Below are 18,698 nucleotides of genomic sequence, written 5' to 3'. Positions count from 1 at the left end.
AAAACAGTACTTCAAACCACCACAAAAACGCAACAGCAAATATGCAAGGGAACACAGATAATACGAGGATAACAACAAAGACGAATCGTTTAGAGGCAAGAAATAACAAGTTGGCAACGGTACAACGACAGTATTGATTTAGTAGTACGTTGGCAAAATAGTAGAGCAGAGTAGCAGAGTAGGAAGAAGTAAACACAAACATGTTAGCACTTGGACGTCGGAGCGCAAGCGAAGATGGTAGATTGAGGGATGATGAGTTGTTAGTGCCATTGTTGAGCATCGACTCGCAGCCGGATGATGAGGATGATGATGCGACAACGCACAGGGGCGTTGTCACGGTGCACTGTCCCGCCGCCATCGCCCCGCCCGGACCCGTCGCAGATGCCGCCCCCGCCCCTGCCACGACACCGGAGGGAACACCCGACAACGCGCCGGAACCGGTTCCGGAACCGACCGAGGGAGGAAAAAACCCGGCGGACGATCCGTGGCCCGGCGTTGATCGATCGCTGCCCGACGATACCATCATGTCGGTACAGTCGGTCATCGATGGACCAACGGTCACCGGCCCCGGATGTCCCACTCCGGTGGGCGGAAGGATGCCCGCGCTCGCCCCAACCGAAGTGCCCGTCGAGGACGGGCTAATGGCGCTCGAGCCGGACGAGGACGTACCACTGGCGGAGGCGGCCGCACCGGATGTCGCCGGTGTCGCTAGCGTTAGGGAGGTTAGTTGACGGGTGCTACCGTCCAGCAAGCGCCGGTGTAAACCACAAATGTTCCTAGAGAGGAAGTAGTCGATAAACGGTAAATATAGAGGACGAGCAGCGTACGGATGGAGCAAAGGGAGGTAGCGGTACAACGGGACGGTGAAAAAAGGAAAACGACAACGAGGTGGAACATAAAATCTAACCATTACATGGAAAAAAATCAGGGAAAGGCAGCAAAATCAACAACCAAAACCAAAGTAACATCGAAACGACACAGTTCACGACGGAAAGAACAGTATCGACCACTTTCCACTGGCTACAGTCCACTGTCTGGGAAAATTTCTAACAAATGATGTCGAACGGTTTTTTACCAATTTACTGCATGTTGTTTTTTTAATCGAAGAGGAAAAATCCAGAAAAATACATCCCATTTGATACGACATTTGAGAAAAGATCGAAATAAAAATCAAGTCGTATAAAAATACTATGTAGTCGAACATTAAAACACAAAAAAGTTACTGTACTTTGATTATGTACATTTTTCAGTAAAAATGACCAGATATGAACATGAACTTTACAGAGATTAATAAAAAAATTATCAGTGCTAGTTGTTAGTTTTAAACAGTGCATATATCACTTGATATTCACACAACCGCTGATTTGTGATGTGCTTGCGATATGGGATGGTAAAAACTCGATAATATGATCGGTGTACCAAACTGTTTGCTTCAGCATCTACGATTATAGTTTATGATTCCAAAAAAAATTGTGGAAAATTGAGAAAACAAATGGTTTGGAATAGCCAAAGCTCTACGTGTGCAAGAAACAATCCCCTCTTTCTTATTGTTGTAATCATCATAAAAATTTTAGACAAGTCACAAACTAGCATATTCTTGCCTACATTTCTACATAAAAATACACAATATTGCACTCTGCAAGCCTATTCTACCTTATCATCATACATTTGACGGTGAAATGTTATGTCATTGTTTTGTGTGTTTTTTTTCTTCAATTGTTAGTTGTTCAACGACTTTCCTGGTTCTGGGTGTTGAAAGGTGTTGAACGAAATAACAACCTCCCCACACGTGACCAAGTGAGTGGGAGTGAGCAAACGACAAGTAATTAGAAAATAACACACCAAAAACAGTGAAAACAAGGTAAACCATTAACGACAACACGAACGACAGCAAACAAAAATCCGAACTCGTGACTGTGTGTCTGTTTGTGAGTGTGTATGTGTTTGTGTGTGTAAATATATCACAGTGGTGGTGGTGATTGGGAGTGAACGCTTGTGTTTGGCCAATTTTGAAGAAATGTTTAATTGTACCACACACACACACACGTGCTAGCCTCTGAGTACTAATCCTTACTTTAGCACCGTCGCACTGGTAGAGGTGGTGGTAGAAGTGGAAGTAGAGGTAGAAGTAGTAGTAGTAGTAGTAGTAGTAGTAGAAGTAGAAGTAGTATTTGCGGAAGTTGTAGTAGTGGTAGAACTAGTAGTAGCTACAGTAGCATTATTGATCGTGGTAGACTTATGGCAATCGTTTGTCGATTGGTTTGACGTATGCCCCTTTATGATAAACTTAAGAACCACCCGTACTACCGAGCGGAATCTAGACGGCGAGATGTTGGTAGGAGAGAGAAAAAGAGAGAGAAAGAGAGAGAGAGAGCGAAAAAAAAGAAAGAAAACACAATAGAGAAAACGATGGAAATAAAAAGGACACCAATTAATTTAATCCATTTTTTATCGAGTGTCGCATCTTAGCACGAGATGCGTCACTGTGCAATTTTAAAGAATAAATTATAATTTTACTTTAATTTAATTCTAGCGAAAACTTTACTAGATGTGGAAACCAAAACATCAGTAAAGAAAAAAGATCAATCGCAGGATGATGCAGGAACGTTTCGTAATCAATTACAAACGTCACAATAGTTAATTAAACTAAACATAAAAAAAACAAAACCAAACAAAAATCAAGTTAAATACAAAGACAAACACACCGAAAGCCTGATAAAAGACGATGGTTAACACCCTGACAAACGCGATGACACAGAAGCGTTAAGGAAAGAATGTTTGAATTGCGATGAAGATGGTTGAACAACTTCTCATAAATGAATGGTTAGCAAAACATTTTGATGTTATGTTTTGATTATCAAAAACCATGGTAATTGATGAAATAAGGACGTTTTGTATGATGGGAAGAGTATAGCAGCGTGAGACCAGTCGAACAAGTGACGTTCACAAGTGGTGACAGTCTCGTATGTCAGTTGTTTGTGTTTTTATCCTCCGAAGGTATTCTCTAGAAGAATTTTATGCTATCCCCTTTGGAGCTAGTATAATAGCTTGTTCTCTCTATCGGAATTATTCCTACTGAATTGACTACTATTTGTTCTAAATTCTACCCGTGCTAGCGTTTCGAATAGGCAATTCCTTTCTCAAACACCAGCCAATGGAGGCGCATGGTGGTGCACGTGGAATGAAGTACCGGGCGCCTCCATTTATGCTCGGTGATAATTTACAAACAGTTTGGAGACGGTTAGAAATGCTTGAAACAAAACATCAAACCATACGGAGAAACGAATAACTTTAAGTTGTGACTGTGTTTCGAACATTTCATGAAGTAATAGCAAAATGGAAGAATTGTTGTAAATTGTTTGTTTTACAAAACATTACGTGAAGGAAAACGTCCGGTAGCCTAGAAAGGAACCGTGACTCCAATGATTCAAATGGTCAATTAAATTATCCATCTAATGGAACAGGAAATTATGGTACATTATATCACATCGATGTTTGTAGAATGAAACCAAGTCGGTTCTTTGCACATAACCTGCATCTATTACCCTCAACATAATGTACAAGGCAGCACAGAAACACAAAACACAACACAAACGCGCAATGATGCGAGAGGACCATGGAGGAATGCGATATTGCGAGTTCGAAAACTGCGTTTCGAAGGGGTTTGGTTTGTTTTCTTTTCAACCCACGAGATCATTCGTTTGATCTTTGCAAAGAGGACAGAGATGATGGAACAGGGGGACACGCACACGGTATGGCGCTTCGGAGTGAAGGAGCGCACTGGAGAGCACAGACCATATGATGGTATTACCTATGGTAGACACGATTTCCCGCAATCGACGGTTGCGCCGGCACAACGCCCGTCACCGGAACGACGACACTCTTTACCGCATCGACGCCCTTCATCACAACCCCTCCAGCTCCTCTAGGCAGGGCTGGAGGTTGCTGTTGTTGCTGCTGCTGCTGCGGTTGGTGGGTCTTCAGACTGAGCGGGAAGTTGTTGTACGACGAGCGGTGCTTCAGCGATTCCAGATTGGCGGAAGACGACTTCCCGATCGGGTAGTTGCGCACGATGTTGCTGTCTGACTGCCGGAAAAAGCCACCGAGCTGCTGGACGGATCCGGACGTAATAGAACCGTCCGCTAGCGAAAGACGATCGGTGGCGCCCTCGAAACCGGACGATCCGATTGGGGCGCTCTTGCGGAAGTTACGTTCGAATGGATTCGCACCGCCTGCTCGTGCCGAGTTGCGGGCGATCACTTTCGTCGCCATGCTGGTGGTTCCCGAGGCCGCCGACCGTGGCCTCGGCTGTTCGCCCTCTTCCGGACTGCTGCTGCTGGTTGCGCTCGTTCTGTTCGTCGTCGAGGTGGACGCGAACCGTTTCCGGCCAATGTTGGGCGTCAGGAAGGGTACGTGGTCGACGCGCTCACCCAACCCCACGGTGGGGATCGTACCGAGTGAGTTGATTTTCGTGAGGTTACTGCCACCACCGTATATGCTCGGGCAGGCACTCGCTGCCGGATCATCGTCGATGCCGATGTAGCGCGTGTACCCGATACCGTGCCGCTTCCGGTAGACACCGTTGTGGAAGGAGTTGCGCATCTGGAACGGCAGCAGCCGGTTGGCCAACTCGCACGCGCCAGCAATACTGGCGGGCGGTGACAGCTGCGACGCCTTGGTCGACTCGTCCGACGAGCTGCGCTCGGACTCGGCCGCCTCAAGCTGGCGCCGGCGGCGCACCAGCACGTCGTCCTTCTCGTCGTCCACCGTCAGATCGGTAAGTGACTTCATCTTGGCGAAGCTGAACCGCCGTGTCTCGAAGTCCTTCTTCAGCTTCAGCAGATCGACGGGCGTGTCGCCGAACTCGCGTTCGTACGCCGACAGATTGCCGAGCGATTTCATGCGGCTCAGGTTGAGCAGCAACCCTTGAGGCGTTCCAGGCGCTAGCGTGTGGTCATCCACGGCCAACCCACTGTCGAACGATGGGTCACCGACGGGCAGCCCGAAATGCAACGCATCATCCGCATGATCGTCCAGAAACATGCTGCCCTTCGGCACCGACAGGTTGTTCATGCTCTTGATCTTCACCAGCTTCGAGAGCGGAATCTCCGCCGTCGGAGTGCCGAACTCCTCCACGCCCGATTCGGTCCGCTCGTCGCCCGTATCGCCCCCGCCGTCCGACAGCACCGTCACGTCCGGCGTCACGAACAGCTCGTCGCCCGAGTCCGACGTCGGGCTCTGCGGTATGCGCAGCTTCATCAGCAGCCGGTTCGCGGTGATCGTCTTCAGTGGCGCTCCGGGGCCGGAGCCGAAGCTGCCCGTGCTGGTATTGCTGCTGCTGCTGCTGAGCCCGCCACCGCTGGTGATGTGAAGTTTCTTATTAGCGATCGCTACCAAACGGCCCGAGGAGCCGCCGTTAACTAGAGGCTGTGCGATGGTGGTGGTTTTGGTGGTGTTGGTGGTACTACTAACACTAGACGATGCGGTGATGTGGTTGCCGGAAGTGGCCACGGCGGACGGCGGCACCGTCAGCACCGTGATCGGTTTGCCATGAAATGCCGTCCCCGAGCGGAACCTTTCATTTCCGTCCGTGTGTGTATGTGTGTGTGTTTAGGTGTGTTTTTTTTAAAGAGCAATTTCATTTATTTGATTTACAGTTCAAATAAATATTCCACGCGTCACACAGCAATAAATGGAGGGAGCGTGGAATCACAAAAAAAAACATCGCTCGATCGAACATTTTCGAACGGTCGATCAAAGCGAAACACATTTTCAAGGTGTTTCCATTTCATCGCATTCGGTGACATAAACAACAACAACAACAACAACAAAAAATACGTTTAAATGGCAGGTTTTAAAAGGATGGAAAAGGAAAGGGGAAGAAATAAAAAAAGAAAAAAAAGTAATAAAAAAACGGGAACATAGCAAAATGAAGAATACACGAGGAGCTAGAACTAATCTCTATTCTACGGCATATGGCCATAGCTGTTGATGTCGGGGACAGCTGTCAAATGGGGTTTCGCAAATCGCTAGGGCTGGGAGAACTATATCAGAACTACTATCGAGAGCGTTCGAGCGTACCATGAGTACGGGTTTTGGTGGTGTTGAGGCGACTAATAGAGCGACCTACGGCATGGATGTGGAACGCTTTAAGGCGTAAAGAACAATTCAAACAAGGTTACTAAGCTTGCACTGCTCGAGCGAGCGCTACTATCGGTTACGAGAAAGAGCTTCCCGGCACGATCGCAAACACAATCTATTTTATCTAGACATTTTAAAAGCATGTTAACACACATAAAATAAGAGCGGTTAAGTTATCATACTGAGGAAGAGGGAGAATAAATCAAATTTGCATCATGACAATTGAAATAGATTTTTTAACAGCGGGTTCTTCTATCGTACAGCATAAATAAAAACTGTTTTGGTGAATCCAACATTTCGTTGAACAAATTTATGCTTTCACTTTTCATACACATGCAAACTTTGAATGGCATGACTATCCGCAATTTGAAAATATTATTTAAATCAATTTCAAAAGGCCACTACCCATTAAATTGTGTACATGTTTCGCTGTGGAATTGATTTTTTAATTTTCACCCTACACTATTTGACCTTTGAGGTAGTTCAAACTGACCGGCAGACCAATAACACTAAAATGAACCAGTTCAAATGAAGGAAACCCTTCTCTTGGACATGTTGATTGTAGTCACGTTCGAGCTACATTCTAGTTTCGCTGCTTCAAACTAATCATTTTCGTCAATTTGAACCGTTTCATTCACGCGCATACACCTTCCGGCGGCAACTTTAATGGAACGAATAGATGGTTCTAGGTTGGCAAGCCTTCCCTCCGGAGGGAACCCGAGAGCCGGAGCTAATCGTAACAATGATTTATGGCCCCCAACGGGAAACTCCGCCGACGAGCCAGCGTCCGCAGCTTATCGGGGTGAGCGATCCAGCAGTTCAGCATAGCGTGAATCATTAGCATAGCAAATGAATAAGAAAAACGTAGCAAAGTTCAGAAATTGCTCCCCGGTCTCGGTATCCAACGTACATAAATGTGGTCCCGATGGTTGGCACGATGATAAGGGAAGTCGCTGAACTTTCAACCAATCGCATGTCGAGCAACGGTACTCTTCTAAGCTGCCATGCAGTTTATGCATTCTCGACAGTTTAATTCCAACCAGACGTTAAATTTATCGCAACAATGCACGTGGAGAAACAATTTAATAGTTTATAAACTAATGTTTTTCTCGAGTATGATCTTGGCTGTTTGCAAGGGAACATCTTTTGCCGCATATTTCCAGTGAATTCCAGCTCTACCGAAAATACCACGAACTGCCAATCAACCGTAATGGAGATCAGATTTTTTTTTCGGAAACAAATTTCGTGTACATTTATACGTTTGCAAGGGTTAGAAACCAAACGCCGTCCAATTTCGGCATGAAAGTGATGCCTTCCTTCCACGAAGGGTATCTCAAAAGACTAATGAAAAACGTTTCGTCGAACACAGGAGATAAAATGGTACCACCATTTAAGATTTTCATCACGAAAAAAAGGACGTTCATCATTCACAACTAAAATGCTGAGCAAAAAGAAAAACAAACCATTTCAAAACAGTCGACAATACAGACTTCAATCAATTGTATTGTATTCGCCTGCAATTATCAACAAAAATATAATAAATAATCCCACTTGGCAGTTGACGGAAATATCAAATACACTTGTTCCTTCGTATAGGCCCATTACTTCCTTCATAATGCTTTGGAAAAGGTTTATACGAGTTTAAACCTTTTTTTTTTTTGAATAAATAAACAAACCGGGTTAACAACACTAGTCCCATAATACCACAAAAGAATTAGGAAATTTAGCACAATAGACGTGAGGATTTCTACAAACCACGTTCGGATGGTAGTTAGTGTTTTGTTCAAACGCATATCGACTGGCTGTGAATTCTCAATCGATGTAAGTTAGTTCTGTTAATCAATGTGAGGTGATGAGTCGTTAGTTTACGAAAGAGTTATTAATGCTGTTAGTGACGCATACGGGCTTGAAAGAGAGTAGATAGAAACACCAACATATTTCATTCGAAGAGATGGAAGCGACAGAGGAGAGAATCACGACTAACGGATCAACCGGAATGGCTAACATCAACAAAGAACAACAGTAATGATCCACCAAGTTCTAATTTATTCCAGTTAACAGTGAATGGAACGTAATTAAAGGTTGTAATTTAACCTTCTAGATTTGAGTAATTCATACTTTTCACATTCGCAGTTCATCGAAATGTAAAATTAAAAAGATAAACGAACAAAATTAAGAAGAAAAACTTCGCAACATAACATGTTGCCTCTATAGTTTAGAAATATAAATAAAAACTATATTTCTCATGCTCCAAGGACCATATACTATTTTCAAACTGTTGAAAATGAATAGGCCCTGGAAGCAAAAATTGGATGCTTCCTTCGATGGATGCGAAACATTGGGACAAGAAATTGTCTAAAAGAAACAAAATATTCATAAAAAATAACTGGATAACATTGATCCATCTAGCGAAAATCGGAAAGGGACACGCTGGGCTAAAACTAAAACTAAACGAAAACAACACCTCAGAAATGGTTTCACACCTCTCAAACGCCTTAGGTGAACTACGGGTACATCTATTGGGAAAGTACGGGAGTGGGGGGAAAGTCGTCAGTATCGCCTTTGGAGCTCGCACTTACCTCTGGTGACCGGAATCTCCCTCGGAGCTTTGCCTCGAGTGTTGACTGTGGGAGAAACTGCTGTAACCGGAACCTTTGGACATCTGTGTGGGGTGGGAAACGGTGTTAGGAGATAAGCGTTGGATGGAGGTGGACTTTGTTTCGGTAAAGACGATCGACGAGTGGCAGGTTAGTACTCGCTCGAGGGCGATGGCGGACACTTACTTGACTAGTATTGCTCGAGTTACGGGAATGACCCATCTCAACCGACCCCACGACCGTCGTTCCGGTGCCGGTAGCGGCGACCTGGCCCGCCGGCACATTACCCACCGTCGGTACGGTGCTGCCAACGGAAAGCGCTGTCACGACGGGCAGCGAGGACTGCAGCTCCAGCAGGGACAATGGCGGATCGGAAGATTCGGAGATACCGGAGTCGGTAATGATGAGCGACTGGTGGTCCATTTCCATCGATATCTGATGATCTGTGGATGGCGATAGAGGAATGTGTGCCGGTTAAGGATGCTTCCGATTTGATTGCCGCGCTCGATCGCACGTACCCAACGTTGGAGGGAGGACCTGGGCGGGTTTCTTCTTCGTGAGCGAATCGAACCCGGGTGCGACGGAAGTCACGACTGGATCGTCTTTGGTAACGCGCGCTACGACGGGCGTAACGACGGGCCCGACCGACATCGCCGGATCGGCGGGCTGCAATCCGAGCGCCAGATTGTCCTGCGGCAGGGCCGTTTTCGACTTCGGGCTCGGGGAAGGACTGAAACGGAGATTGATTTAGTTAGCACTCATTTTTCGAGTAGCGCACGCCGGACTACTTACACTTTGAACAAAATATCACCCTGAATCATGTGCATGCGCAGCGACACGTTCAACATCGAGTTGTCCTGCCGGTGCCGCGCGTCGTACCCCTCAAGGAGACACTTTCTAGACGTAAGGCCCGAGCCGGCAAACTCCGCCAGGTTCAGATCGGTAAAGCCTAGTTTCTGCTCGCCAAGCCAGGAAACAGGGAAAGAAAGAAGCACCAGAAACCGGCATTAATAATTTACCGCTCGACCCGAATGCCGCACAATGAAAAGGCAAATTTAAGACGTACCTGGTAACTCCTGCCACCCTTGATTTCCTTCCGCACCGATATCCGCACGGTGCACGGATCAAGCACGCCGGTCGACGCGTTCGACGTCATCTTGCAGGGAAACTCAAACTTCTGGCCCCATTTGACGGTGTGGTTCCGTACCTCCTCCCTGCGGAAAGATGGCGGAAAAAGCGGAAGATGCTCATTAGTGACATTCATGCTCGAAATTTGATTGTATCGCTTTATTCCCCATTGCTTCGGAGTCAGTATCCCATGGCATTCAATCTTTATTTTTTCATTTTGGTTCTTTCAAAGCCCTCCGGTTTCCTATATGCCCGTACGGATCGTTATTTCTTGCAAAGACGTACAAGATTTTTGATCAGATTACTCAACCAAGATAGAGAACGAAACAATTTCGATAATATTGACTTGAATAAAACTGAGTATGCCAATCTGCAAATAAAGAACATCTAATATTCTAACTGGAGGACATCCATTTTTTTGAACTGACGCTTTCATTCTTCACGGATTAAAAGGCCATCTGAAATAGCTACCCTTGCCTGGTTTGCTAATTAAAATCAAGTGTTCGCTCTGTTTGTTTGACGAACCTGTTTCAACGTTAAATGTTTGCTATAAAACATTTTTCTACACAAATTAATATTCTCCACATGGAACAGTGCAACTTTGTAACCTGAAAACGTTTTACGTCCTATAAATAATGCTAAACAAAGGAGGAAATCCCGACAGAGTGGCCCTTCGTGCACAAAGATCTATGATAAAACGAACTCATTTCGTGCACCGGTCAGAACAGGGAACCCAAGGTTGACATCGCTGTCACGCCACGGAGTGACCTTTTATTTATCGTTCAGTCTCTATCCGTAACGTTGTGTGAGTGTGTGTTTGGATCGTTATAATAAAAACAAACCAAAACAGTCAGTATCCCCGATAACAAAACAGTGTATGCTGGGCGCCGAGAAGGAAATGGACATTGTACAAAGCAGTGAGAAGCAGACGTAAACAGACAACTTCGACCGATAAGATGCCCGGAACTCTGCCACCCAGGGAGCCGGGTGCCGGTTTGCGTTCTATTTCGGTGGCGACATCAGAAGATAGTGTTTGACATTTTGAGTACACACAATTTTTTACACTTCGAAGGAGTTCGGTGCATTTTTAAAGCTGTTGTTTCTTCTGCTTTGCACGTATGCAGGATATTACTCACCGCACAGGGGTTGTCCTTGACCAGCGGTCACACTCCAGGTGGCGGTCACAATCATGCTCGGGCATGACATTATCGATCCCGCGACACACAATAATGCATCGGAGGGAAGTTCACGGGCAAAAAGAGGCCGACCACGTTGTTCCGGTCGAAGTGGTGCATTACTGAATTAAATTCCCAATTCACACACAAACAAACGGTGTATGTGTGAACGCAGCAGTTTTACGTTTTCCGTTCAAATTCAATCTACGAACTGACTGACGATCGAACAACCAGTCGACTCTTGTCATTGATCGAATTCAATTTTTAGCGCATATTCGTAGGATGCAGACGACAGCGTGGCATACACAGAGTGTCACAGGGTCCGGGAAGGGAAATGGATTCGAACAAACCCAACGGGGAAGACTTCCCCCGCTGCCGCCCGGTTCGGTCGCGTCTCGACGGCGCAGAATGCAATTAGTGTGACATCGCGTTTGTGCCACGCCACGGGAAGCCAAACAAAAGCCAGTCCTCCTCTCATTGGTTGTCATTGTCGTTGTCGTCGTCGCGCAGCCATTGAACAGTTTCTGGTCGAATGATTCGGGCGAACGACGGGCAACTAATAAAAACTAATCACTGCCACCGGTTCGGTAAGCCGACCGATGGGAAATTGATCGTACAAGGGATGAACACTGAAGCGGTACCGAGGAGCTCATCGTGGTGATTATGTTGTTCGGCGGGTGGAATATGTTTGTACGTGTCACGCTTGATTGCGGCATTAGTTTAATTACACGTGCTGATTTTACAAAGATATGGGAGTGCTCAAGTTTTATGTAAGCTTGAGCGTGAGGCAAACCGACGAGAGATTTCACAAAAGCAGTTCATACTAAGAACTTTGGCACTGCTGTTTGCCACTTTTTATTGCAAATGAACCTATGCTCAATATTTATGGCAACACACAAGAAGATTGATATGATACGTCAAGGTTGATGAAAACAAGGTTTTTTTTTAAAATAAATAAGATGCTATTAACGTTGGCAAATCATTTAAGAAGGTTTATAACCATCAGGTTATAAATGATTATTACAATAGAAACGACACTTCGAAAGATAGATTAAACATTATTAAAACCATCATCAGATTCAAAACTTGGTGGCGCGTATCCTAAGTATATTAAGTTTGTTTACAGAGACATATGTAATTTTTCGTTATTTTTGACAATCATAAATGGTATATTTGTAAAGAACGTTGATCTAATGCCAGAGGTTCGGTTTTCGAATCTCGTTTGAAAACTTTTGTCTAATATTTCATTGAATATTTTTTCTTTAAATTTGACGCCTAAAGTAGCGATTATAATATCTAGCTTATACTAAGGTTCCTCAACAATTCTAAGGCTTCACTTGTGATACATCTTGGTTCTAGTGTCGTTTCTACTTTAGAGTTCAGTTGAATCGATAACAGCATGCTTCATGTGTACTTTAAAATAGTACTGTGTGATAGTTTACTATTTTTATTTATTTCAATGTTCTGTACTGTTATTTCCGATTTAAAGCAAAGGAAAAGAGCGTTTACTCTTTAAAGGGAATCATCTATCAGCAACCCACTTTACAGTACTGTTTTCGACTGACCCAACCAATCCAATCAAATTGAAATATCGAATGGAAATGTTTGTTTAAAGATATTATAAGAAAACTTCGATTACGATCACTGCTAAACGCAAAAGCTTCAGACAGTAGACCAAACTATCTATTTTTGCCGTTTGCAAAAGAACTTCAATTTCTAGATAATTTTCACTTCTGCGGCCTAATCTTTCGTGATCTTATCGTGTTGTAAATAATATTTCAGAACATACAAGTGTCGTTGCAATCTTTAACATTTTGCATCGATCTCACCAATTAAAAAAGCATAGGAAATAATGTAGCTTAAGCACAAAAATAGTTGGTTTCGAAATTACTTCCAACCTGGCTAGGCTTTCACATATTTCCAGGAACCCAAAAGAACACATTTTTATTACAAAAAAAAAACTCTAACAAACCTGCAACAATTGTGCTGTACCGCTACGATAACTAGCAGAAATAATAAATGCATGGAATATTGCAGTTCCGGATACACGCGCCAAACCATTTCCTATCCAAAGTGCATACCAACACTCAACAAGCTTTAGAAAGTGAAATTTGCGCATGCCAGCGGACGATATGGGCCTCGAGGTCCATTTACGCGAACGCATTTCACTCAATGTGTGCGCATCGTCGCTCACCCAAACGTGACACGCACTGTGTGTTGGGCAAAAAGTTAGGTGCAGCCAATTTCATTTCCCGCCCGACGTCGACGCACCATCATCCGGTGTATGTGTTGTACCGGAAAAACGGTTTCCAGTTTGACGGTTTCCACCAACCAGCCGTTCGTCTGGCAGTTGGTTCGCTGACGGTGGGGAATATTAAACAAAATAAAAAAGAGTACATTTCCTCCCGCGTCCTACGCTTCATCGTTCCAGCTAGACGAATGAAATGGACACCAATGTAAGCCCGCCTCGTCAAACAACAAACCAGTTGAACAACGACAAGCACGCACCGCTTCGTACATTTGTGGCGCGAGCTGGAAAATATGGTCGGTGTGCTATGTCATAACCGGGTATGCATTAATTATTGTGCGAGGGCACGTGCGTTCGTTCATCGCGTTTGACTCAATTTGTCACTTCCGTTTCGATTGTTCACTTCCACTGGGGTTCACCAACGACATCCGACTCTGCCTCTGCCAGCGGGAAACAATCAAAAGGGAAACTGACGTGACCTTTAGGGAGGCATTGGAAAAGTACATACTTTGGCCGACAGCGATTTGTTTTCGGTTTTTGTTTTTGTTCCGTTCACATTACGGATTTGTGATTTATTTGTTCACAACATCGTTGCTGACCTGGAATTGGTGTCAAGTCAATCTAATAGCGCTCGACTCCATTCTTGGCCGCCACACCTTCGTCTTACACAAACAGTTCGGAAAAACGAAAAACATCTCCCCAAACGTGCCCAATGGCGGGACGGGGTGGGAGGGGAGACAGGGAAAATCCATAAATCACCCATCCAACCAGAGCACTCCGTTTCGTTTTTACGCTCTCAAACAAACAACCGAACGCACCGGGAAAAGAAAAGCGAAGGCGAAGATGGAAGGGAAAAAAGCGTGTCATTCCGAAAACATAATTGGCCACATGAAGTGATATGAAAATCGAATAAATTTCAGTCAACAACAACACCATCGTCGGCATCAGACGATCTAAGAGCCGTGTACGCATTTGGGAGCTTTGAAAAGGACTTCAACAAGGGCGACGTTTACAGGGTAAGGTTCGCCGATACTGGGTAGGACCAACACCGATAAAGGACCTTGGCTCGCCAGGACTGGGCCAACCCGTCTCCATCCTCCTCCCTAGCATCACAATGGGTACGGTCAGTGACTTTTTTGTGGGTGGCGGCGCACACGCCACCAAAAATCGTGCCAGTGAGCATAATAATTTATGTATGGGTGGGCGGATAGGTGGCGCTCCCGCCCGCCCACCCGGCCGCGCGCGGTCTGCGAAACGGTGTCGAATCATTGTTGTTTGACATTTCGTTTCGAAGGTGTTTGACATTCGTGGCGAAGGGATTCGAGCGTCCGGTCGCTCGATCGAAGGACCCCACACTCCGCCATTAATCATTGTCGGGGAAATAATTGGACGCGAGGCGCGGGGGCTGAAGCCGGCGGCGACGGGTAGAAAGTCAAAGGTACGGAAAGCTCAAGAAGAACGATAATTTGTTCAAACACCAACGGGGTTTTAAAAATGCATTAAAGAAGATTGACGACGAGCGTCGGCACGTCGATTTGGGAGCATATTTTCATCAAGTTTCTTTCCCCTGTCAAAACAAATACCATCTACCCAATGAGTACTCAGGTGGGGTTTTAATAGAAAGGAATTTTTGCCAACTAAAACTTTGATTTTAAAGAATATTTAGTGCAGGTTCAGCTAAGGGTTATTGTCAAATATTCCTATATTACTATTAAAACTCCACAGTAGACTGTTTCATCCTCGTCTAGAGAAAGAGACTAATGAGAAACAAATTTGTTGAACAATTAGTAAATCCACTGCACTTAACCTTTTTATTTAGAAAGGCTCACAATATTCGGGAAAATAATATTTTACATAACATCGAAACAACTAAAGCCGACCGACCGAACTTTCACCACGTCCCTTCTAAGCTCTAAGCTTCTGGACCCAATTTAAGCGGTCCCCACGCGGTGGGCGCCCATTATGCTGATATGCTACCAAAATAAAGTGCCGGTTCGTCCTAATTAATGAGAAAAGTTACCACACCCTTCCAGGAATCCAGGAGATTGCTGGTGCAATGGGGGAAAATTTGGAAAATGTGGGCGCACCACACCTAATGCAAGCAAAATTAGGTGCGTTTGGTTTTTCTTTTACTTTCCGCGTCGCGCCACCATCGTCGATCTCGAAAAGTTTCGTAACGAGAAGCGACAGTAAACGACATTTTGTGTGCGGTGGAACCAAAAACCCGGTGGAAGTAGGTTAGTTTACGAAGGAACACACAAATCGATCATTTAGAGTCCATGGATGTTCTTTACTGGTTTACAGTAATAGGAAGAATGTGTTGAAAAATGGTGCTACTTTTTCGATAGACTCGTTGGCTAAAAGTTATAAAATTTATAAAGTCGCATTGTCAAGTTATTGGCAGTTTTATTGGGAAAATGTACTTTGTGAAACAATTAACAAAATATATTGTCCCTACAAAAAACCGAAAATAAAGTAGAAATATAAAGTCGAAAGAGATTCATTCACATTTAGCGTTTATATTTCAAAGATCTATAAGTATCATAAAATGTTTACCATCCGTATAAATTAATAGAAAAAATCCAAATATGAACAACAAACCGATGGGATACGTGGTTATTTATTTAAAAAAAAGTACAATTACTGATCCACTAACGATTAAAGGCGATGTTTAGATATGTTTGTATAAGTTAATTCTTAACATTGAATAAATTGCGAACATCAACAAGATGGCAACAAAGATACCAGCGTCTGCTCAGACATTCTTCAACGACTCTCGATATTCAAATAAGTCTGTAAACCGGCTTCGGGTGAAAAGGGAACGGACTCCCTCAACCGCGACGATCGATGATGACAAACGCGCACAAATAGAGGAATCGTTGTCATCGCGACCAGAACAGAGGCTTACGCCACCAACCTCGTGTAGATCCCACAGCCAACCCCGGTTAGCCGTGAGTCATCGGGGATCAAATGTTCAAGAAGCTGGGTGGATGATGTGAAGAAACCGTTGCCGTGTCCGGGTGCAATGTAGGAGAGATGCGGTTCGATTACATCCTACTTCTCGTACATCGACCGGGGAAGGGAATGCCGTCGACGGTTTTGTTTACCACACATTCCTCAGTGGCTGAGAAATCAAATAAAAATAGTCAACAGCGCACCACCTCGCATCGACGTGCCCGAGAGCGACCCCTACGCAATCGAATCGAGTCGATCAGCTGGTAACGATGGAAACGGTGTTTTTCGTGAGTTCGGTTTCGGAAATGGTTTTGTGTTTTGGTGGGTTACAATAACTTACTGCCGAATCGACGAGTCGAATGTAACGATCTAGGGTGGATTCAATTAACGGTCCCGCATACAAATGAGTTCCAAAATGGAGCACAGCTAGCGTTCAGCTGGATCGCCGCAAAAACCCAAGATCACCATCGCCGGCCAAGGCACGCCTCACTCTTCCGTGGTGCATGGCGTCAGATTTGCATATTTATTTAACACCTCCACCCTTTGCCGTGCACGCGCCGTGCATCCCATGGCCGAACTTAGATGGACAGCATTGAACTTGAAAAGGCGAATGCAAATTCGTTCCACCGTCCGACATCCGCGATGTGGTGACCTTTCCGGATGGGTCTCCCTACCCGGGGGGGAACTTGAGGGAACCCAATGTTTGCACACCTTGATGGTTTCCAGCTGCTGCCGTTGCTGCTGAACCTAGCAGGGGTTGTGATGCGAATTCTTCGCTTGCCTACACATAATTTGCCAATCAACAATCTTACAATTGGCCAAGAAGGGACCGGACCAGAAGAAACTCAAGATGAGTGGAGGGAGTGTGGGATCCACATCAGCCATTCGTTAGTGATGCAAAACGGTGAAGGTTGCGTATTGTTTCTATCGCTGGAACCGGAACCGGCAGCCTTGGTTGGTAGCTAGTTCGTGCGTAGCAAACGCGACTCAAACGGAGAGAAGGGCACAGCTGAAGGTGGGGGTCGACTGGGTGTCAAGACACCGACTGATTGACCTCTTCGAGTGGCGACATGATGACAACACACGATCTTCCACTATGGTTTATAAATATTTGTTTCACCTAAAAATACATTCTGAAATGATTATCAAATGGTTTCAACGATTGAAGCAAAAATCACAAACTCAGATAATTTGTCCTCAAATTATTATTCGTTTCCATCGATTTGCCATTGTCAACATACCGTGTATCAATGAATTTCGAAGCGCCAGGGGCATGTGAAATTGATTTTCAACATTGTGAAAATTGAAACGCTTTTCACATACCCCGGAGACGGGGCGTATAAACGATTCATGTCACGCCTGAACATTGATCGCCAATTAGGCACCGGCGGTTTGGGGCAGCAGCATTTTCGGGCGAAACAACACGCTCGGCGACGAGTAAATGCGATTCGAATCGCTTCGCGGAAGTCGGTAAGCGAAGTCAGGGCCGGTTAGGGCTGTAGGCCTCGACGGCAAGGCTCCAAAATGGCCATGCAAAAATGCACCGTCTGCACCATCGCGGTTGGCGATCTCCCACGGTTGATTGCAATTTATCACCACCCCGATGCCATCGCAGAATCGAACTGTGAAGTTTTCGGAAAGATGTTGCACAATGCCCGCTTGACATTGTGGCCCGTGAAGGTGGCTCAATTAGAACCACCACTTCCGGACAGCACTTCGAGTAACGAACGGTGGTGGATGGTGGCAAGAGTGCCGTCATCTCGTCCGATGATCCATCTTTGTAGATATTCTGATTCTTAGAGAATGCAGGCAGGAAGGAAACTCTTAAAAATAAAATAATTCATTAAATTAACTTTCAAATGTAAACGGTATGCAAAACTTGAGTTAATCCCAGAGCATTGCTTAGTCGATATCATACATACGGATCTCCATTACATACTAGGGCGAATTTTGTCATATTTCTATAAGCGATGAATTACCTATAACGAAACAAAAAAAAGTGAAATAAATATTAGTAAAATCCCATACTAAACATGAAACACTCTTTTTGTAGCAGAAAATATGATAGCAATACCAAAGTAAATGAAGCAAAACACATTATAAACATCAAGCACCCAACGAAAGAGCGATAACATGGCTTTGGTTTCGATAGCCCAATCGACGAGAAAAACGGTGGATTTACATCGCAAGCAAATGAAACCAAAAAAAAAAAAACAACTCCCGTCGGCATAACGATAGTTCACAAAGGTCTTCCCATTTCGATGGGTGTGGGAAAATGCCCGCTGCTGGCGACGCAATAAAACTAAGATGATTTACGGTAACGGCTGGTGTTTGTCAGTGACAACCAAGTATAATAAACCATTCCCGGGGGGGAGAGCGAGGGACACGGCAAAAAAATGTGCTATAATGTGTATCGACATCGTCGAACCACATCATCTGCAAGAGATTTTCTAT

The 18,698-nt window shown here is 44.9% G+C and overlaps 1 protein-coding gene across 1 annotated transcript in view; it reads right to left on the bottom strand.

Annotated features, from left to right (window-relative positions):
* LOC131262842 (nuclear pore complex protein DDB_G0274915) overlaps positions 1-18,698 on the bottom strand; it is a 39,674-nt gene that overhangs the window by 4,483 nt on the left and 16,493 nt on the right. Inside the window, exons 2-11 of the mRNA XM_058264924.1 lie at positions 9,805-9,952; positions 9,531-9,694; positions 9,257-9,468; positions 8,925-9,181; positions 8,721-8,803; positions 5,519-5,575; positions 3,812-5,473; positions 2,075-2,317; positions 404-776; positions 201-343 (exon numbers count right to left, since the gene is read on the bottom strand). Coding sequence (XP_058120907.1) covers positions 201-343; positions 404-776; positions 2,075-2,317; positions 3,812-5,473; positions 5,519-5,575; positions 8,721-8,803; positions 8,925-9,181; positions 9,257-9,468; positions 9,531-9,694; positions 9,805-9,952 — 3,342 coding nt within the window. The remainder of the gene's footprint in view (positions 1-200; positions 344-403; positions 777-2,074; positions 2,318-3,811; positions 5,474-5,518; positions 5,576-8,720; positions 8,804-8,924; positions 9,182-9,256; positions 9,469-9,530; positions 9,695-9,804; positions 9,953-18,698) is intronic.

The sequence above is a fragment of the Anopheles coustani genome, chromosome 2 (genome assembly GCF_943734705.1).
Source record: "Anopheles coustani chromosome 2, idAnoCousDA_361_x.2, whole genome shotgun sequence".
In the NCBI taxonomy this organism is placed as follows: domain Eukaryota; kingdom Metazoa; phylum Arthropoda; class Insecta; order Diptera; family Culicidae; genus Anopheles; species Anopheles coustani.
This window is presented reverse-complemented; position numbering and strand designations above follow the sequence as displayed.